Source organism: Microcaecilia unicolor, chromosome 7, assembly GCF_901765095.1.
Source record: "Microcaecilia unicolor chromosome 7, aMicUni1.1, whole genome shotgun sequence".
NCBI lineage: Eukaryota > Metazoa > Chordata > Amphibia > Gymnophiona > Siphonopidae > Microcaecilia > Microcaecilia unicolor.
Window position 1 is genome coordinate 184,505,119 of NC_044037.1, and position 22,938 is coordinate 184,528,056.

General features: G+C 42.0%; 1 protein-coding gene across 1 annotated transcript in view; it reads left to right on the forward strand.

Moving 5' to 3' along the window:
• The window catches only part of MAP2 (microtubule associated protein 2), a 602,201-nt gene that overhangs the window by 573,052 nt on the left and 6,211 nt on the right, over positions 1 to 22,938 (forward strand). The window contains exons 15-16 of the mRNA XM_030210839.1: positions 1,523 to 1,615; positions 12,331 to 12,412. Coding sequence (XP_030066699.1) covers positions 1,523 to 1,615; positions 12,331 to 12,412 — 175 coding nt within the window. The remainder of the gene's footprint in view (positions 1 to 1,522; positions 1,616 to 12,330; positions 12,413 to 22,938) is intronic.

The window sequence follows — 22,938 nt, forward strand, 5'->3', positions numbered from 1 at the left end:
GACTCAATAGACATATAGAAACTCTCGGAGTTCCTGTTTGTTTGCTACTATGCATTTATGATAAAACTCACTTTGAGCTTTAGCTCAAGGTAGTTCCCAACCCCAGCACGTGCCATTTCTGGCACTACAAAAATATTTGTATTTTTGTAATGCTGGTGTTTACCCAGCTGTAGTTGGGCAGTGCTGCACACTGCCCGGTTACCTCCAGGTTAGCGCAGGAGCCCTTACTGCCACCTCAATGGATGGTGGTAAGTGTTGCCTCCCAAATGGCCACGCGGCAAGTGCTTCACTGGCCACACGGCCATTTCTTTTTTTTTAAAACAGCCTTTTACCCACTGCAGTAAAAGGGGGCCTCGGTGTGCATCAAAAACTCAACCACACTATCATAAGCCTAGTGGTAAAGGAGAAAAACTTGAGAAGAGCACTGATAAAATAAGTATCGGTACCAAACGATTATTCTGTGCATTGTGTGAAGACAAAGAAGATCCTCAAGTACCAAGAAAAGTCAGAGACCAAGAAAATGTGACAAAGAAATATTTTCCATTGTGCTGGGTGCCGCAGGTCAGATTAGAAACAATTTCCAGATACAATTTGAAAAGATGCCCTTACATATTATATATCCTGGACTCCAGAAAGAAGCGCTCTATGGCACGATTCAAGTAGCACGGAGAGCATTAGCAGTAAATTTGAGCGATTGAGATCATACTCCACATACCCTGGCTTAGGAATGAAGTTCATTCCTGTCTTCCTATATGCAAAACTAACCTATTTGGAGACATAGCCCCCAAAGGAGATATCAGAACTAATCTCTGCACAAGAAGGCTGAGCCACATTGAGAGCAAACCATGGAAACCAAATATTGTCAGCAAGGACTACCTGCTTCATGGCTGAATGTAGAAGTTCATTTTCCATTACAGTCAGCTTGGCACTTTTCAAAAGACTAAACTAACTTTACAAAGCAGTCATACTTAACCGGTGAAACCAATGTACGTCTTTGTTAAAAGAAAACTGTACAGTATATCAAAAGTGCATGACGAGCACTTGCATTCTTTAAAGAGTCCAATCATTACCTTATATTTTTACTGCTTTGAGCTGCTTCCTTGCAAGTTCCATGAGCCTTTAGGAGCAGCCATGCAAGCAAGAGAGTCTCAAATTATCACCCCCACATAATAAGGTTCTTATATGTTTTGTTGGTTGGGTGCCAGACATTGCATGTTACATAAATTGTGTATTCCGTTCCTTTTGTAATAACTTGCTGCTCTGTTTCAAACATGATCAGTCCTAAGATTTCAAAGAAACTCACAGCTCAAAGACCTAAAAAATACATTAATTAGTAATAAAACTTTTAATGTATAGGGTTAAGTATTACTACTTGTCATGTATACTTATGAAATATTGTCCCTTATGTAAAGAATGACAGCTCTCTTTTAAACATTATGGTATGAAGCCGTGCCATTCCGGACCTACAGTCATTTAGAATAAGTCAGCATGCTTAAATTATGGTGCCTCCAATTCCTTTTAGGTTAAAATTCAAAACAGCAGGATGAATTTTAATGATGTTCAGTCCAGATGTGGCTCCAAGGATAATTTCTTCCATTGTCCTGGAGGAGGAAATGTAAGTAGAGGTACTGGTGAAAGGGTTCGCTATCTCTAACAACTTTGCCTGCTCAACTTCGGCTAAGAGTCTTTTATCTGCTTAGCTTCGCTAAACTGTTCTCCTGCTGAGATATCTGGCTTGTCACCCTGCTGTAGTTTTGTTGCTGCTGTTCTTGGCACTGTTGTCTATTCGCTGCCCTGTATTGGGGTTTTGATTTCCCCCTTCCCCCCAGGTCAAAGCAAGTTTCTGAAAGCTACAAGAGAGATGCATTCTGTTCTCTGCTGTATTTGAGTTAACCATCTATAACTGCTTAATAATATCATTGTTTAAGAATAAGACTGTCAGGCTGCCTATCTATATAAATAATTCTCACCTCCAACGTTCTGAACCATAATGTGTGGCAGGGAAACACTGAAGCCCTGTATTTGAGTTAACCATCTATAACTGCTTGATAATATCATTGTTTAAGAATAAGACTGTCAGGCTGCCTATCTATATAAATAATTCTCACCTCCAACGTTCTGAACCTCACTGTGTGGCAGGGAAACACTGAAGCCCTGTAGTCTTCTAGGCTGTCAGCACCACGCACTCTCACTCTCACTCATAGACCCACCCTCAGCCACGCCCCATCCACACATAATTAACAACCCCAACATTCTAAATGCAAATTTGTAGTTGCAAGATCCCATGAGTGTATGTCCCGCCCTCGCGTCACAATGTGATGACATGGAGGGCGGGGTTATGACACTCAGCCAATTGCCAGTTCCACCGCCCTCCGACGCTACCCCCCGACGCACTGCGAGAAACACCGGCCTACGCAGGGCCTCCACCCCCCCCCCAACGCACAGCGACAAACACCAAGCTACGCAGGGGGAGGAGTGCCGTCCGAACACCTGATCCGCCGGGACCCCGAAGCTGCCGCCCACCAAAAAAAAAGTAACCACCTGCACCCTCCCCACGCTGCCATGCTGCCGTCCTCCACCCTCCCGACGCTGCCGCAGGTAAACCTTGCTAGCGCCCGTTTAATTTCTCACAGAAACGGGCCTTTTTTACTAGTATTATATATAGCTGTTTTAGGAAAATCTATGTAAGCCACATTGAGCCTGCAAATAGGTGGGGGAATGTGGGATACAAATGCAATAAATAAATAAATTTCAGCTTTCTCTTTATTGTAATTAATGGAGGAATTTTCACTGAGCTGCCTAGCAGCAAAGTATGAAATATATTTTTGCACCCAAGTAAGTGTTGCAAAGTCTCATGGAGAAACTACACAGATAGGTCCTCTTTGAAAATTCTCTAACACTTAGGTGGGAAGAAATGTACCCACAGACTTTATTTATACTGATCTACATATGGGGTTGGGGAGAAACTACATCTCATTATCAAAAGAGAAAAATGTCTAAGAAATGGCACAAAGTGGCAGATGGACTTTTTTGGTTTTTTTGCAAAAACATCCAAATTGCTATTTTTGAAACTCATTTTTTTTCTATGCAGTTTGTCTAAATCTCAAGGGGGAGTGTGGAGGCGTGTTTTGGGCGGACTAAAGCGAGCTTATGATTTGAACATTTTTCTGTGATAATGGAACATTGTAAAAATGTCCAGGGCAAAACTTAAAAAGTTTTTGGCTAGACCTGTTTCAATAATGACTAAGACCAAAAATGTGCCCAAGCTGAGCAGATGAACATTGTAGGGATATAGGCATGACCCCCCTTAATCCCCCAGTGGTCACTAACCCCCTCCCACTCCCTAAGAGGTGAAAGCGACAGTGTATACCAGGCTCTATAACTGCTGCAGATATAATGGCCGTTTCTCTTAGAGCAGCAAGCAGGTCCCTGGAGTAGCCTAGTGGTTGGTGCAGAGAAGGGGGTCTAGGCCCATATCCTATAGAAATGATAAATAGTAGTAGCAGTACTCTAATTGGTACACTTGTGGTGGAAAGTGTGAGTGCTCAAAACCCACAAAATACCTACTGAACCCACATATAGGTGACACCTGCAAGCATAAGGGCTATTGTAGTGGTATACAGTTGGGTACAGTACATTGTTTGCGATTCCTGGAAGGTTCACCATACAATATAAGGGGGTTATGATGGGAAGTGTACCTGGGACCTTTTATGTGAGCCCCCTAGGCTGCCCCACTGCTCTGTTCGGATCTCTGTGTGGCCAGTCTGTAAGACTGCTGCCCTCCAGACATCCCAATGGCTTGTTTTTCTGTGTTTTTCCCTTAGACCTTTTTTTTAATGGCCCTTAAAGGAAGGCACACTGAGCACAAAAATGTCTAAAATAGGGCAATTTTCAAACAAGATGTTTGGCACTGAATTTTTTGGATGTTTTGCAATCGGATTTGGACATCATATTAAAAATGCCCCTTTAGATCTAACCATTCTTTTGTAGGACAATTTTTAAGTCTTTTCCTTTTGTCCAGCTAGCAAACTCAACTTTATGCACTCCAACAAGGAATTTAGTCCATGTTTGCCCATCTAGGGTAAAATAATTCTTCAAGGAAGGGACAGAATGTCACCAGATTTGACTCATTGGAATAAAATAAGAATGTCTCAGGTGAATTTGAAAACCAGAGATGTTGAGTCAATTTTTCTTTTCAGAAAATAGATTAGCCTCAAAAAATTACTATTGCTTTGTTGAGTGAAGTGCACATAGCCAGATGTGTGTGAAAATTTTAATGGATGTCAATGTCAATAATTGGTTGTTAGCACCCAGTTATTGGATTTATTCGGCTCATTAGCCAATTAATTTGTGCGTGCATCTAGGGAGCATGCCCAAATTTTTGCCCTCAAATCTAGGCACCATATATAGAATCTGAGGTCCCTATATTATGCACCCACATATATATATAAACATACACCCCATACACAGGCAGTTTATTACTGTGTTCTGGATTTGAATTTTAAGATTTAATTCTCTCCTTTTCCGAATCAAAGCAAGTTACATTCAGGTACACAAATTGTGTGTGTGTCCATTTCTCCTTTAAATTTATGACCCTCCTCCCTGACAATGTACATAGAAAATAGCATTTAATAATTGGAGCCTACTCTTCCTTCCTTGCTTTCTAATATTTGAATTTATGCTAGGATGGTTTGCCCTAACTGAGCAAATTGGAATACTGCTTCGGTTTGTCTTTTCCCACTCTAGCTGTCTTACTCTTTCTTGTTCTGAGGCTTATACTTCAAACTGTGCATAGTTTCATGGATAATAAATAGAAATAAAACAAAACAAAAACATAAAAAGGAAATTAAGATGATACCTTCTTTTGATTTGTTACTTGTTTTTTTATTACCTTTAAAGTGGACTAACATGGCAACCACATTACCTAATAGAAAAATGATGATTTTCCACCCATAAATTTTCTATCAGGATATGTATGCAAATAAACCTGATAGGAAATTTAAATGCAGAAAGTTCCAGTGACTTAACGTCACAAAAACAAGCATTGGGGAAAACTGGCAACAAATGAGAGGAAGCCCATTCAGTTCCCATGGGCTTCCTCTCAATTGCCGCGCAGGAATCGCTAGCACGGCTTTGTAAAAGAAACCCAAACTGATTTGCATGTTTTTTCATCACAGCAGGGCAAGCAGTGATTAATGATGAATGTAAATAAACTTTCAGGCACAATAGACTAATCCATTAGTTTACTGCTTGCAAAATTGATTTCTGTGAATGTTTTCTCAGTGGGGCACTGTGTGGGTGAAAAATGGGCATAAGGCCAAATCCTGGCATCTCTGCATGTTTCTGGCCATGTTGCAACTTTTTATGTGTGTAGTTATTGACTCCTCTGCAACAATATTTCTAACTTAGGGGTCCTTTTACTAAGATGCGCTGAAAATGGCCTGCGGTAGTGTAGGTGCAGGTTTTGGTCGCGCGCAGAATCATTTTTCAGCGCACCTGTAAAAAAGGCCTTTTTAAAATTTTTGCTGAAAATGGATGTGTGGCAAAATGAAAATTGCCGTGCGTCCATTTTGGGTCTGAGACCTTACTGCCAGCCATTGACCTAGCAGTAAAGTCTCACGTGGTAACCAGGCGGTAATGACCTATGCATGCCAAATGCCATTTGACAGCCACGACTGCCACATAATTATAACCAGATGATTTGCCCATGTTATCCCAAACATTTGTGTACCAAACCTTTAGATCACTTTTATGTTGGTCCAATAAACACAATCACAACTCTGATAGAAGTCAGTTTTGATAGGGTTAGTGGAACCCTTCAGGTCCTTCAGGAGAAAGTAGAGGCTGATCAAAAGGACGAATCTAACACTGGAGATGTAATAAAAACCTACTTTTATTGATGCATTTGCCGCATGTCCATTTTGGGTCTGCAACCTTATCACCAGCCATTGGCCTTGTGGTAAAGTCTCATGTGGTAACCAGGCGGTAATGACCTACGCACGCCAAATGCCACTTGGTGTGCATCCGGTATACACGGCTGAAATTAAAAATTATTTTTTGGCTGCGCATATCGGACGTGCAGCAAAAATGAAATTACTGCAGGAGCCACGCGGTAGCCATGCGGTAACTCCATTTTGGCATGCATTGGGCATGCGTAGACACTTACACGGCTTAGTAAAAGGGCCCCACAATGATCCACAGTACCATACAGATTCTCTTGCAAAAATGTAAACCTTTTCCAAAGGAGGTGAAAAATATATATGTGTATTTATGTGTGCCTTATAAAATACGCACATAGATCACAGCTCCAGTCCAGCTCTGACCAACCTAAACCCCAAGGAATGTCTGCACAGAGATTGCAACTAAGTAGATGCAGTCTTGCAGTGCACTTGCTTTTTATGTTGTGTACTCATTCACAAATTTATAAAAGCCATTTTTTGAACCTACACTATGCTTTACATGTGGAAAACATTTTATAAATAAGGCTATAACGTCAATAGTCTATATGTAATATAGGTGCACTAATGAAATACAACTGCAGTACCATTCTACAGTATTATAGTGGAAGTAGTTACTATGAGAAAACCATACTTTTTCCTTGCTTGCCTTTATCATGGGACAAGATTAGAAATAAAAAAATAAATAAGAATACTCTATGCCAGAAAGTAAATGCATATCTTGGTTTCAGTGCATATCTTTTATAGCCAGCATTTATATTAACTGTAGCACTAGTCATTGGCTTCTCTTGGTTACACATCACACATGCCAATACTCGGCTTCATGCCTCAACCAACCCTCATTTCAGATCCACATTTATTTCGATCTCTTAGAAGGCATGCAGAGGAGCTATGAACAGTGTTGAACCATGAAGCTAAAAGTTTGTAACCTCATCCTCCTCTATTTCTGGAACAATTGGGTTGTGTTTGATTTTGAGGAAAAGATTAGAACGGTCAGTTCTTTGATTCATTATCAAAGAAGTAGTAGCGTCTGTCCAGTTGCTCAGCAGTAGTGACATGCACTTACAGGCAGACTAGCCAAACCCAACTTCTGTGCCTGAGACTGGCAGGAGCGAGGCTGGGAGTGTCACCAAGGAAGCATTCAACACTGACATCTGCTGATTGAAGGGCACATTTGCTGCTGCAATGACTTGGCTAAATAAAGGGAATCTGACAACTGAAGGACACCCCCCAGGTAGCTAGAAATATAGGGGTCCTTTTACTAAGGTGCGCCGAAAAATGGCCTGCACTGTTGTAACACATGTATTGGATGCGCGCAGGTCTATTTTTCAGCATGCCTGCAAAAAAGGCCTGGTTTTTTGGGGGGAGGGCAACAATGGACATGCGGCAAAATGAAAATTGGCACGCGTCCATTTTGGGCCTGAGACTTTACCACCACCCATTCACTTAGCGGTAAGTTCTCACGCGTTAACCTGGCGGTAATCGTCAGCGTGTGTACAATGCCGATTAATGCACGGTTAGCACCACACGACGGAAAATAAAATATATTTTCCAGCGCACCTACTGGACGCATGTACAAAATGAAATTACTGCCCAGGCCATGCAGTATCCAGGCGGTAGTTTGGAATTGGCGTACATTGGGCGCACATAGGCGTTTACGCGGCTTAGTAAAAGGGCCCCATACTCTTAAGGTACCTTAGCTCCAGTTGGCACTAGTTCTAGTCAGAAAATCAGAACATCAGGAAGCGTGAAATGAAACACCTACTAGATTTTTCCCATCCTAGACATTCTGATGCCTTCTTTAGCCACTCATATTTTATGAAAGTCTCTGAATCAACGTTATTAAAAATGCACTGAAATAGTTTATCAGTTCCATGAGAAGTCAGCTGAAAAAGTCTTTGTTTATAAGGTCATAAAAGATCGGAAAGTCAAAATAGACTTATGCAAGCAAAAGCTAGCAATAGCAATGCATGTGATCTGATGGTTTATAGCATAGGCGCGTAGATCTGTTTGCTTTCCCTGAGAAAATATGTGCTAGAGTTACTTGTAGTGTAATTTTAAATTCTGATAGAATGGAAACAGCCAGAAGGGAGGTAAGAGAATTTTACAACTTCATCAAGAAAGTAATGAGCCATAGCATTGTCAGTGTTGTGATATAAAAACACAGCACATCCGCAGAGAAGTTACAAAGCAATATTTAGAGGTGCACAGAAAAAAGCCCAAACTATAAGAAAACGTATGGAGGACTTTTTCTACATCCTATAAAAACATTCTTAACTCTACTTTTCTGTACCTTTGCTGCTAAGGAATCAAATATAACAAGTTGGATCCTAAGTGGACAGTTTACAGTGGTGGGGTTGCCACATTACTTTAGACAGATAAGAAGTCCATTAAAGTTATGCAGATTTTCAACATCAGAAAACATCTGTTACTGCTGAAAATCCACATGTAATATCAAATAGAATTCTTACCCATTTAGAGATAATTTGATAACAGGCTGCTGAGGATTCCAAGGCCCCTAGGCACGTATGTTTATTTATTTATTAGGATTTATTTACCGCCTTTTTGAAGGAATTCACTCAAGGCGGTGTACAGTAAGAATAGATCAAAATAGAAAGTATGGCATGGTATACTACTTGCAATGACAACATAATATGTACTAGAACATTATAACTGGTAATGAAGGGTAAGGCAAAGTTGTAACATATAGATGAGTAAGAAAGTAGGAAGAATTAGAAAGTAAAGTGATTGATTTGAAGAAAGTTGCACGTGAGGGCCCCTTAATCAGTGGCGTAGCCACAGGTGGGCCTGGGTGGGCCAGGGCCCACCCACTTAGGGCTCAGGCCCACCCAAGAGTAGCACAGGTTTAACGGTAGCTGGTGGGGACCCCAAGCTCTGCTAACTAAAGTCTTCCCCTGATGGTAACAAAAACATTACTCTCCACAGTACCGGCATCTGTGCATGCTCAGTTTTCAGCGCATGCGTGCTGCAGACTGCCAAGGTGGAAAGAAGCGTTTTCCCACCAGCTGAGATATTTTTTTTTGTAGTGGTGGTGGGGAAGAGAACACTTGGTGCTCACCCACTTCTTGCCTAGGCCCACCTAAAATCTGTTGTCTGGCTACGCCCCTCCCTGCCCTTAATATAAAAAATTCCATATATCATAGATTGATTTTAGTATTATACTAAATCACCATTCATATAGTGTAAAAAATATTGTCACCGTGCACTCTTTAAAAAGAATCAAAAACTCTCACCTCAAAATGAACCTGAATAAAACATGAAAAATTGAGTCAGATTGCTGACCCAATCATGTTTCAGCAGCCGCTCTGCTTCAGGGTTGGTTTTCCTCTCCATTCCACTCTGCTTCAGGATCTAATATTTTTACCACCCCATTATAGTTGGTTCAGGCAACAGCAACTAAATCACTCAACTGTCCAAACATGGCTACATGGCACCTGGATATATATTCATGCTGTCAGCCAATCAGATGATTTATTTTAAGTCCTTGCCAATTAGAAAGCTAGAACCTTAATCACATTTCATTTTATTAAACTTGTATTCCACAAACATCCAGATATCAAAATCTAGTTTTATGTGGTTTAAAAAAGTTAAACATGCAGAAGTTACATAGCATCGAGAGTGAAATCAGATTGGATAACATGTTGAAAGTTTGCAACAACAATCAATCTGCATCATCTATCTATTTGCAAATATTTCTGAAACAACATTTACAATTTGGTTTGAAAAGCTCTCATGTGGACTTTCGCATTATATAACGTGGGCTTCCTACCCAATCTGGGATGTTGTAATGTTAATTCAAATTCATGATAAGAACAGATAGCTGTACTGGGTCAGACCAATGGTTCATCTAGCCCAGTATCCTGCTTCCAGCAGTGGCCAATCCAGGTCACAAGTACCTGGCAGAAACCCAAATACTAGCACCATTCCAAGCTACTATTCCCAGGGCAAGCAGTGGCTTCCCCCATGTCCATCTCAATAACAGACTATGGACTTTTCCTACAGGAACTTGTTCAAACCTTTTTTAAACCCAGATATGCTAACCGCTGTTACCACATCCTCTGGCGACAAGTTCCAGAACTTAAGTATTCTGTGAGTGAAAAAATATTTCCCCCTATTTGTTTTAAAAGCACTTCCATGCAATTTCATTGAGTGTTCCTTGGTCTTTGTACTTTTTGAATGAATGAAAAACTGATTCACCTCCACCCGCTCCACACCACTCATGATTTTGTAGATCTCAGTCATATCCCCCTTCAGCTGTCTCTTTTCCAAGCTGAAGAGCCCTAACCTCTTTAGCCTTTCCTCATATGGGAGCAGTTCCATGCCTTCTATCATTTTGGTTGCTCTTCCTTGAACCTTTTCTAATTCCGCTAATCTTTTTTGAGATACGGTGACCAGAATTGAACACAATACTCAAGGAAAGGTTGCACCATGGAGAGTTACAGAGGCATTATAATATTTTTGGTCTTATTTTGCATCTCTCTCCAAATTATTCCTAGCATTCTATTTGCTTTTTTGGCTGCTGCCACACACTGAGCAGATAATTTCAGTGTATAGTCTACAATGACACCCAGATCTTTCTCTTGGGTGCTGACCCCCAAAGTGGACTCTAGCATCAGGTAACAATGATTTGGATTATTCTTCCCAATGTGCATCATTTTGTGTATCTTAATTCAAACTTGCAGAAGAGTTGGCAAGATAGAATCAGTTATTCTGTAGCAAAAAAATCATCAGGCAGATGGAACTTCAGTAACCAGTGGTTACAGACTGCAAACCAGGTCTCAGATGGCTCATAAATCAGATCAAATCAAATCAATTCTTGTATACCGCTGATATCCTCTTTCCAGGGTTCAGTGCGGTTTACATTCTAGGTGAGACAGAAGCCAGTAGTGTTAGTGTGAGGTATGAGAACAATTAGAGTCCATTGGTGTCATGCATGAGACCAAAAACATTATAGGAAAGGATAATGGATAATACTAGGAGGCAGAAGTCAATGGATTGTTATAAAGCAATATTAGCCTCAGTTTCTTTTTGTTCTGCCCATATACACTAAAGGCCAAGAATAAACAATTACATCTATAGGACAATCCATATCAATGTTTTGTAGTGATTTTATAACTATTTGAGATAACGTGCTTTTTGATTCTTTCTAAATCTTATCTAATCTGAACACTTATAGAACACACATCCCCATTGAATCCTGGGCAGTTTACAAAAGAGTTACCAGACAAAACTGGGAACTGACAATTAAGAAACAGCTACTTAAGAAATCGACAAAAAAAAACACTGACAAGATTATCAGTTTTCCAAAATCGGGGGGTCTTTTACTATAGATTACTTTGAGTTATCTGCAGCATGACCCACAAGAATAAAATGGGTCCTGCTGCAGATAACTCGAGTTCACCTTTAGTAAAAAAGACCCCCCTTAGGTATTCGTGGAACAAAAATATCTTTGAATGTTTCTGAAAGAGAAAATATGAGGGCTGCTGCTTTACAGAAAGAGGTACTCATTCCTGATTTGGGCTGCTTGAAAAGAAAATGTGCCATCCCAAATTTTCTTAAGATGTGTGCACCCTGTGTCAAGGGGAAAGATAACAAACAACTGTTAGACATCTGGAAAGCTGTGAGCAGAAAATGACATCAAAATAAGTTTTGTCAAGCAGATTGGAGCAAGACCATTTATGGTGACAAACACAAGGCAGGTCAGTTTAAAAATTATACAGGTTTGAGCAGGAAGCTATACGAGCTGTAGTAACAGCTGTTGGATTTAAAAATCAGTCAAGCTGGTGTATTTTACAGGAGTTGAAGCATTTTAAACCTAGCTGAGCTGTGTAATCTGAGATAAAAAAAAAATTCAGCTCTGAACCAATTATGCAAAATGGTCCTCATAAAAATTAGAGTGTTCAGTGCTTAGCTGTTAAAGGATATAAGATATGTGTATACCTGACTTAGATTTGGGGAGGGGGGGTAGGGAAACACTTGACAAAGCCTGTGCAGCCAACATCTGCATAGCTGCTTTTGAATATGGACCAGGGAATATCGGTTTTAGTTTAGGCAGGATTAATTGGATGGGAGAGGGTGGTGTTTTCAGGTCCTGTTTCTAGACTGAAAGCCAGTGGGATTAAAAGAAATTTGGCCTGTGTGCAATTTCTACCTGTTAATAATATGTTCAGGTTAAAAGAGAATGTACCCTAGGCTTCTGAAAGGAAACTGCTGCACTTTTTCTTTGGTGCTTACTGCATGGTCTTTGGGTTCTAATCTCTTTTCTCCTTGATCTTTTAGTAGTTTGCCTTGCCTTGTCTTCAGGCTCTGTTGTTCAGGTACCCTAATATGTTCATTCTGTACTTTTCAACAGGTGCAGATTTTAACCAAGAAAATAGACTTGAGCCACGTGACATCGAAATGTGGCTCACTGAAGAATATCCACCACAGACCAGGTAGCGCACACAAATCGCTGCTCTTTAACCACCGTAGAGAGCATCATTACTAGATAAAGGGCACAATAATCAAATGGCCCACATTGGTTCAAATATCAGAGGTACATTTTATTTGCAGGTTTTGCACTAAGAAAAATGGCATCTGTAGCTTTGCTTTCATTATTATCAGAAGTGCAAACCAGCTGCTGTTTTTGTGCCTGCCCTTTGTGTGGTGAAAAGGTATAAGAAAATAGCATTTATCAGCAATCTTTAAATTATTTTCCTTCCCTGACCTCCCAACAATACAGGTAAAAGAAGTTGCATCGTAGAGTACACACCTGTTTCTATCCACACTGACATTTTCAAAAGGGTAATTTCCTTGGGCAAAGAGGATTTTATGCCTGGAAATCAGCTTTAAAAATTTTTTCTCCTCAAATTTAAACTGTGGGTAAATGTGTTTATAATAAAACCATAATCCATACTTGAAATGATAAAACACTAGGGGACCCGTTTACTAAGGCACGCCTAAAAGTGGCCTGCGCTGGTGTAGGCGTGTGTTTTGGACGCCCACAGGTCTATTTGCTCAGCACGCCTGGAAAAAAACGCTTTTTTTGTGCCGGAAAATGGACATGTGGCAAAATGAAAACCAGCATGCATCCATTTTCGGGCTGAGAGCTTACTGCCACCCACTGAATTAGCAGTAAGGTCTCACGTGCTAACCGGGTGGTAAGCGGCCACTGTGCATAAACTGGCAATTACCGCCGGGTAAGTGTCACGCGTTAGAAACTAGAAAATATTTTCTACTGAATATTTTGGGCGTGTCAAAAATGGAATTTCCATCCGGGACATGTGGTTGCCAGGCAATAGCACCAGTTGGACGCACGTAGGCGCCAATGTGCCTTTGTAAAAGGGCCCCTAGACTAGTGGTCCTCAAAGAATTTTCAGGGCAATTCTAAAAAAGGCACATCTTCATGTTCACATATTTTTCACACATAGGGGCAGTAATATGCACCTCTTACATACGTGCTTACTCTAGGCGCTATGCTGTAAGCTCATGTGTAAACGGCATAGTGCACAATTAGGAAGTGATGTGTGCACTGAGGGTGGAGCAGGGCAGGATGCATCCGGGTCAAGCATCAAAGAGCACATCTTATAGAATACTATAAAATGCACGTCCACTTACCCCTGCCAGAGCTGTTCCCTCTAAGCTGAGCAGGAATCCTTCACCTACAGTTCTGCCAGTGGCAGATGCTGTTTCACTATCATAGTTTCAACAGTGAGGGGAAAAAAAGCTGTGCAGGACTCCAGGGAACCTAACCTGCCTGTCTCTAACAATTGAAAACACAATATTGAGGACGTTATAATGTCTTTGATCGCTCCATGGTGCGACCGCATCTCGAATATTGTGTTCAATTCTGGTCACCGCATCTCAAAAAAGATATAGTGAAATTAGAAAAGGTGCAGAGATGGGTGACGAAAATGATAAAGGGGATGGGACAACTTCCCTTTGAGGAAAGGCTAAAGCATCTAGGGCTCTTCAGCTTGGAGAAAAGGCGGCTGAGGGGAGATATGATAGAGGTCTATAAAATAATGAGTGGAGTGGAGCGGGTAGACGTGAAGCATCTGTTTACTCTTTCCAAAAATACTAGGACTAGTGGGCATTCAATGAAGCTACAAAGTAGTAAATTTGAAATGAATCGGAGAAAAGGTTTCTTCATTCAACGTGTAATTAAACTCTGGAATTCGTTGCTAGAGAATGTGGTAAAGGTGGTTAGCTTAGCAGGGTTTTAAAAAGGTTTGGACGGCTTCCTAAAGGAAAAGTCCATAGACCATTATTAAAATGGACTTGGGGAAAATCCATTGCTTATTTCTGGGATAAGCAGTATAAAATGTTTTGTACTTTTTTGGGATCTTGCCAGATATTTGTGACCTGGATTGGCCACTGTTGGAAACAGGATGCTGGGCTTGATGGACCTTGGTCTGTCCCAGTATGGCAATACTTATGAAGCACCAACCCCACTGGCAGCAGTGCAGTTGGAGGACTCCCTCTCGGCTTAGAGGGAACAGTGCCTGCCAATGACCTGACGTAAGCAGGTGTGCCTTATTTTTGGTGCAACAGTGCAGTATTAGCCCTATATTCTATAGTGCCAAAAAGGAGGTGCCAATTTACAGAATTGCCTCCTTTGTCTCTGGATCCAGGGTTGCAAGTTATAAACTGAGATTTGACTTCGCATTCTCGTGTATTTAGAGGACTTTTTTTGAATTTTTTTACTATTTTCACCTGTACCATCTTCCTGAAAGTGTAAAACAAAGAGCACAGCAGAAGGAACACCACCAAAAAAGAGGATCCAACATAGACAATAGGATGTGCAAAGGACTTCATTATCTTGCCCTTTTACTATGCAGCAGTAAACCCACCCCGGGCTTGTGCACCAGTCTGGAGCCTGGCGGTAGTTCCAGCCCCTAGTGTGCATCATTTCCGGCGCTACAAAAATATGCCTTTACATGGGTAACTCCAATTTGGCACGCATTGGGCGCACGTAGGTGCCTACACAGCTTAGTAAAAGAGCCCCTGTATGTGAACTCAAATTTGTTACAACCTTGATAAAGAAATTTCAAAACCTATATACTGTAGCTACTTTGGGCATTTTGCATCCATAAGATAATCAAGTCTTTTACACATCCTGTTGTCTATGTTGGATCTTCTTCTTTGGTATTCCATCTTCCTAAAACGCCATTCCATGAATCCACCATGCTTTCTATGGAGAAATGGTTTCTTGGTATTTATTTTATTATAAAATATATAACCCCCCCCCCCCCCCCAGCACATCTCAGGGCTGCACATGATGACAAATAAAAGGAAAAACATAAAATACATTAGTAAAAAAAACCATGCACATCTAAAAACATAACAGTGCAGGGCTTCACAAGGAACAGCACAAAAAGGCAGATAGAGTCAATGGAATAACCAACCTTCTTGTGGAAACTTAAGTAATTCAACTCCTGGCGAATTGCCAAGGGCAATTTAGTCCATAATATGAGAGCTACAACTGAGAACACTTTGGTCACAGCTCATAAGATCTTTATGACCTTAAACAAAGGGATAGATAATAGAACTCCTTGGCTTCACCACAGCTGATTTCTAGGCTTATGTGATGTCAGTTTATTGCTTAAATAATGCGGGCCATTGCCATACAACAGCTTAAAGGCCAAATTTAGGATCTGAAATCAGGCCTTCTCTTTCTCTTTCTTTAAACTTTATTTGTATTTATTTTACAACAACAAAAGCTTAACAGAAGACTTTGGCTGCCAAGCTGTTGGCCTAACAATGAGGAAGCTAGACTTATTCCTGAATCTACTTTGATCCTCATGCTGTCACTGCTTGTTCTAGAACAGGAGTGTCCAATCTCGGTCCTTGAGGACCACAGTCCATAAGTACATAAGTACATAAGCACTGCCACGCTGGGAAAAGACCAAAGGTCCATCAAGCCCTGCACTCTGTCTCCGACAGCGGCCAATCCAGGCCCCAAGAACCTGGCAAAAACCCAAAATTTAATAACGATCAATGGACTTTTCCTTCAGGAATCTGTCCAGACCCCCTTTAAACTCAGCAAGGCCAGCTGCCGTCACTACCTTCTCCGGCAATGAGTTCCAGAGTCTAACCACACGCTGAGTAAAGAAAAACTTTCTCCAATTTGTTTTAAATCTACCACATTCTAATTTCATCTTGTGTCCCCTAGTTCTATTATTGTTAGAAAGCGTAAACAAACGCTTCACATCTGTCCGCTCTACCCCACTCATTATTTTGTAGACCTCTATCATATCACCCCTCAGCCGCCTTTTCTCCAGGCTAAAGAGTCCTAGCAGTCTTAACCTCTCCTCATAAGGTAGTCGTCCCATCCCTTTTATCATTTTTGTCGCCCTTTTCTGCACCTTCTCCAATTCCTTTATATCTTTTTTGAGATGAGGCGACCAGAACTGAACACAATACTCCAGGTGCGGTCACACCATGGAGCGATATAACGGCATTATAACATCCTCATGCTTGTTTTCCATCCCTTTTCTAATAATACTCAACATTCTGTTCGCCTTCTTAGCTGCCGCAGCACATTGAGCAGAAGATTTCAACGTTCTATCCACGATGACTCCCAGATCCCTTTCTCGGTCCGTAACTCCTAAAGCGGAACCTTGCATGACATAGCCGTAATTTGGGTTCCTCCTTCCCACGTGCATCACTTTGCACTTGTCAACATTGAACTTCATCTGCCATTTGGACGCCCAATCCCCCAGTCTCACGAGGTCCTCTTGTAATCTTTCACACTCCTCCCGCGACGAGACGACCCTGGATAACTTTGTGTCATCTGCGAATTTAATTACCTCACTAGTTAGTCCCATCTCAAGGTCATTTATAAATATGTTAAAAAGCAGCGGTCCCAGCACAGACCCCTGAGGGACCCCACTAACTACCCTTCTCCATCGAGAATACTGACTATTCAATTCTACTCTCTGCTTCCTGACTTTTAACCAGCTCTTAATCCATAATAATACACTGCCTCCGATCCCATGACTCTCCAGTTTCCTTTGGAGTCTTTCATGAGGCACTTTGTCAAACGCCTTCTGAAAATCTAGATATACAATATCCACCGGCTCCCCTTTGTTCACATGCTTGTTCACCCCCTCGAAAAAATGCAGTAGATTTGTGAGGCAAGACTTCCCTTCACTAAATCCGTGCTGACTTTGTCTCAGCAGCCCATGCTTTTGTATGTGCTCCGTAATTTTATTCTTAATAATAGCCTCCACCATTTTCCCGGCACCAACGTCAGACTCACCGGTCTATAATTTCCCGGATCTCCTCTGGAACCCTTTTTAAAAATCGGCGTTACATTGGCCACCCTCCAATCTTCCGGTACTACACCTGATTTTAGGGATAAATTGCATTTTACTAACAGCAGCTTCACAAGTTCATTTTTCAGCTCTATTAATACTCTGGGATGAATACCATCCGGACCCGGCGATTTACTACTTTTTTTTTTTTTTTTAATTCTTTATTTATAATTTTTTTAACAATCATAGTACATATATGAGTGCTAATACACAAATCTGAAACAATGTATTATAAGAAAAAGAAAATTATCTTTAAAGTCGTTTTCTACTATCGACCACTATATAGGTAAATGGACCCAAGAAAAGAAATATCATACTTAATACTTAAGCAACAAAGAAATAATCAAAATCAAAAAGTAGCTTAGTTCCCGAATGGTTCACTCTAGCCTGCCTTACAGTGTTACATATGTGACTAAACCTGTACATCGACTTCTTCCCTGCTTATAAGAAAATCATCTAACTGTTTAGGGTCAAAAAATTGATATTGTTTAGACTGAAATTTAATTCTACATATGCAAGGAAATCTTAACAGAAAATCAGCACCAATTGCTTGTGCCCTTGGTCGTAGCAACAAAAACATCCTACGTCTCTTTTGAGTCTCCCTGGACAAGTCCGGAAAGACTCTAACTTTTGAACCTAGAAACAGAGAATCCAAGTGTCTTAAAGAAAGTTTGAGTACAGCGTCCCTATCTATTTCCAACGCAAAGGTTACCAACAGAGTTAATCTCTGTGTAATAACTTCAAGAGAAGACTCAAGGAATGAAGTAAGATTCATTGCTCCTTGTCTTTGTAAGTTTTCTGATGGTGTACCACCAGCTTGAAGATAATAAGCTCTAGTTATAGGTGGCAATGAATTTTCTGACATTCCCAGAGTCTCTATTAGATATTTTTTAACCATTTGAATTGGAAGAATCAAAGGGGACCGAGGAAAATTTATAAACCGTAAAGTTAATCTCTTTGATTGATTTTCTAAATATTCTAAGCGTCTTTGAGTAAAGCTCCTGTCTTTAACAAACATCTGTTCCACAAGTTCAAATTTTTCTGTTTTTTCAGACAGTCTTTTTATCTCAGAAGCTTGAATTTCAGTAGCTCGTATCTGTTTTAACGCAGTCTCTGCTAGAACTTTAATTGTCTCCATATTTTTAAGAATTAAAGTTTGTAAAGCAGTTTGGGTCGTGGAGGTCAAGTCCCATAGTGACTCCAAAGTCACTACGGCAGGTTTCAACACTTTCCCCATACAGAAATCCGGTAGAGGGGCCTTTAAAACTTGCTCCAGGGTACTCACTGTTTCAGGCAACACATGAGCCGTTGTCAAACCCGATCTTCCCAAGTTTTCGGCACCAGATGATCTCTCCTGCAGGCTCCCTCCCTGTTCCGCTTCTCCTCCACGAGGTACGGCCACAGGACTTGCAGTGAGCAAAACTCTTCCGGGTTGAGGGGGCGCCGCATGTTCGACGGGGCTCAGGGAAGCCCCGTCTACACTGTCGTCCAGCGTTGAAATGCCGGCTCCGGCAGAAGGAGTGGATGCCATTCCGGGACCGGACAGGACTCCAAATCGCTCCAGTCTCGTCTGGTGTAGCTGGGGCGTACCGCCCGAGACAAGGGGAGCCTCCCGGACTTTGCCTCTCCTCTTACCCATCCAAACAGCGGGTAAGACGCTCACACTCGAACCGACTGTAAAGAATTCCGGAGCGTGGCCGGTAAAGCTACTTGCACCGTCGCCATCTTGGATCCGCCTTACTACTTTTTAGTTTGCAGAACTGCCCCATTACGTCCTCCAAGTTTACAGAGAAATCATTTAATCTTTCCGACTCGTCCGCTTCAAATACCTTTTCCGGCACCAGTATCCCTCCCAAATCCTCCTCGGTGAAGACCGAAGCAAAGAATTCATTTAATTTCTCCGCTACAGCTTTGTCTTCCCTGATCGCCCCTTTAACATCACCGTCGTACAGCGGCCCTACCAATTCTTTAGCCGGCTTTCTGCTTTTAATATACCTAAAAAAAAATTTGCTATGTGTTTTCGCTTCTATCGCTAACTTTTTTTCAAAGTCCTCCTTAGCCCTCCTTATCTCCTTTTTGCATTTGGCTTGACATCCCTTATGCTTTATCTTATTGTCTTCCGTCGGTTCCCTTCTCCATTTTCTGAAGGATTGTTTTTTGGCTCTAATATGTTCCTTTACCTTACCGTTTAGCCACGCCAGCTGACGTTTGGTCTTTTTTCCTCTTTTTCTAATACACGGAATATATGTGTCCTGTACTTCTAGGATGGTGTTTTTGAACAGCATCCACGCCTGATTCAAGTTTTTTACCCTTTCAGCCGCTCCCCTCAGTCTTTTTTTCACTGTTTGCCTCATTTTATCGTAGTCTCCTTTTTTAAAGTTAAACGCTAGTGTATTTGATTTCCTGAGTTCACTTACTTCGTAGCCAATATCAAACCTGATCATATTATGATCACTGTTATCAAGCGGCCCTCGCACCGTTACCCCCCGAACCAGATCATGAGCCCCACTAATGATTAAGTCTAGTATTTTCCCTTCTCTCGTTGGCTCCTGAACCAGCTGTTCCATGAAGCCGTCCTTGATTTCATCAAGAAATTTCACCTCCCTTGCGTGTACCGATGTTTCATTCATCCAGTCTATATCCGGATAATTGAAGTCACCCATTAATATTACATTGCCCTTTTTATTCGCTTCCCTAATTTCCCTTGTCATTGCCGCGTCCGTCTGCTCGTCTTGGCCAGGCGGACGGTTTTTAAGATTTTCCCAGTGAGCATGCACGAAATCTATTTGCATGCACTGCCTCTATTGTATGCAAATAGATCTCATGCATATTCATTGTGGAATTCCAGAAAATCCGTGAGAGCCAGGTGAGAGCCAAGGTTGGACACCCCTGTTCTAGAACTTTCTGTCCAGTCAAAAAGGTTTGCTTTTTCCTCATTTACCCTTAGCTTTTAATGTCTCTCCTCTCCAGTAAGGTATGTGTGGAGGGGCATAATCGAACGCGAACGCCCTTCTCCATGGACGTCTATCTCCGAGAACGGGCACGTGAAGGAGTGGGATAGACCGTATTTTCGAAAAAGATGGATGTCCATCTTTTTTGTTGATAATACGGTTTGTGCCGGGCAAATGCATTGGATTTGTGCAGATTTGAGCTGGGCGGTATCGTTTTTCAGCGATAATGGAAACCGAAGGCACCGAGCTCAAAAATGAACAAATCCAAGGCATTTGGTCGTAGGATGGGCCAGGGTTCGTAGTGCACTGGTCCCCTTCACATGTCAGGACACCAACCGGGCACCCTAGGGGGCACTTGTAACAATTAAAAAAAAATTAAAATACCTCCCAAGTCCATAGCTCCCCCCCAAAACCCACTTCCCACAACTCTACAGCATTACCATAGCACTTATGGCTGAATGGGGGCACCTACATGTGGGTACAGTGGGTTTTGGGGGCGGTTTGGAGTGCTCCCATTTACCAGCACAAGTGTAACAGGTAGGGGGGATGGGCCTGGGTCCACCTGGTTGAAGTTCACTGCACCCACTAACAACTGCTCCAGGGACCTGCATACTGCTGTGAATGGAGCTGGGTATGACATTTGAGGCTGGCATACAGGCTTGAAAAAAGTTTTTAAAGTTCTTTTTTTTTGGTGGGAGGGGGTTAGGGACCACTGGGGGAGCCAGGGGAGGTCATCCCCGATTCCCTCCGGTGGTCATCTGGTCATTTAGGGCACTTTTTTGGGACTTGTTCGTGAAAAAAAAAGAGTCCAAAAAAAGTGACCTAAATTTGCGCTAAAAACGCCTTTCTTTTTTCCATTATCGGCCGAGCGCGCCCATCTCTCCTCGGCCGATAAACACGCCCCAGTCCCGCCTTCACCACGCCTCCGACATGCCCCAGTCAACTTTGTCCGTTTCCGCGACAGATTGCAGTTGGAGACACCCAAAATCGGCTTTCGATTATACCAATTTGGGCGCACACGGGAGAAAGACACCCATCTCCTGATTTGGGTCGAAATATGGGCGTCTTTCACTTTCGAAAATAAGTTATTGGGCTTATGGTTTAGACTCTGCACTATTTTAGTAGGCCTTGTCTGATCCACTCTACTATGTCTATATCTTCAGAAGTGGGCGATACTCATTAAGGGTATCTTGAAAACCTGAGCAGTTGGCAGCCGTTGAGAACTGGGAGTGAAGACTAAGAATCTAAACAGTCTTTCTCATTTCTATACACAGGAAATACCTGTGAAAATGTTTCTAGCACCTTTTCTTAACTTCCTCAACATGTTCAGCATTGAAATGACTTTGCTTGTAGCCAAGTGGGTCCCCCCCTGTCCCCCCCCCCCCCCACACACACACACACATTGTGCTTTCTCTTGTTTCTATACCAGAATGTGGTTGGATCCCAGCTGGTGAGGGACCCCAGTGAGCATTTGACTAATTGTCTCTCTCTAGTTCCATGTCACTACCACTGAAGATTACCCACCCACTAAAAGGAGTTTCTTTTTAGCCTACTGTTCTAATCACTAGACTACTTTCCACTCTTTAATTTGTATGCAGTTTTCAAAGGCATCTCATTGCATAAAACAAAATTATGTTTTTTGAAAATAGACCAATATGTATGCATGTACAGTGGGGGAAATAAGTATTTGATCCCTTGCTGATTTTGTAAGTTTGCCCACTGACAAAGACATGAGCAGCCCATAATTGAAGGGTAGGTTATTGGTAACAGTGAGAGATAGCACATCACAAATTAAATCCGGAAAATCACATTGTGGAAAGTATATGAATTTATTTGCATTCTGCAGAGGGAAATAAGTATTTGATCCCCCACCAACCAGTAAGAGATCTGGCCCCTACAGACCAGGTAGATGCTCCAAATCAACTCGTTACCTGCATGACAGACAGCTGTCGGCAATGGTCACCTGTATGAAAGACACCTGTCCACAGACTCAGTGAATCAGTCAGACTCTAACCTCTACAAAATGGCCAAGAGCAAGGAGCTGTCTAAGGATGTCAGGGACAAGATCATACACCTGCACAAGGCTGGAATGGGCTACAAAACCATCAGTAAGACGCTGGGCGAGAAGGAGACAACTGTTGGTGCCATAGTAAGAAAATGGAAGAAGTACAAAATGACTGTCAATCGACAAAGATCTGGGGCTCCACGCAAAATCTCACCTCGTGGGGTATCCTTGATCATGAGGAAGGTTAGAAATCAGCCTACAACTACAAGGGGGGAACTTGTCAATGATCTCAAGGCAGCTGGGACCACTGTCACCACGAAAACCATTGGTAACACATTACGACATAACGGATTGCAATCCTGCAGTGCCCGCAAGGTCCCCCTGCTCCGGAAGGCACATGTGACGGCCCGTCTGAAGTTTGCCAGTGAACACATGGATGATGCCGAGAGTGATTGGGAGAAGGTGCTGTGGTCAGATGAGACAAAAATTGAGCTCTTTGGCATGAACTCAACTCGCCGTGTTTGGAGGAAGAGAAATGCTGCCTATGACCCAAAGAACACCGTCCCCACTGTCAAGCATGGAGGTGGAAATGTTATGTTTTGGGGGTGTTTCTCTGCTAAGGGCACTGGACTACTTCACCGCATCAATGGGAGAATGGATGGGGCCATGTACCGTACAATTCTGAGTGACAACCTCCTTCCCTCCGC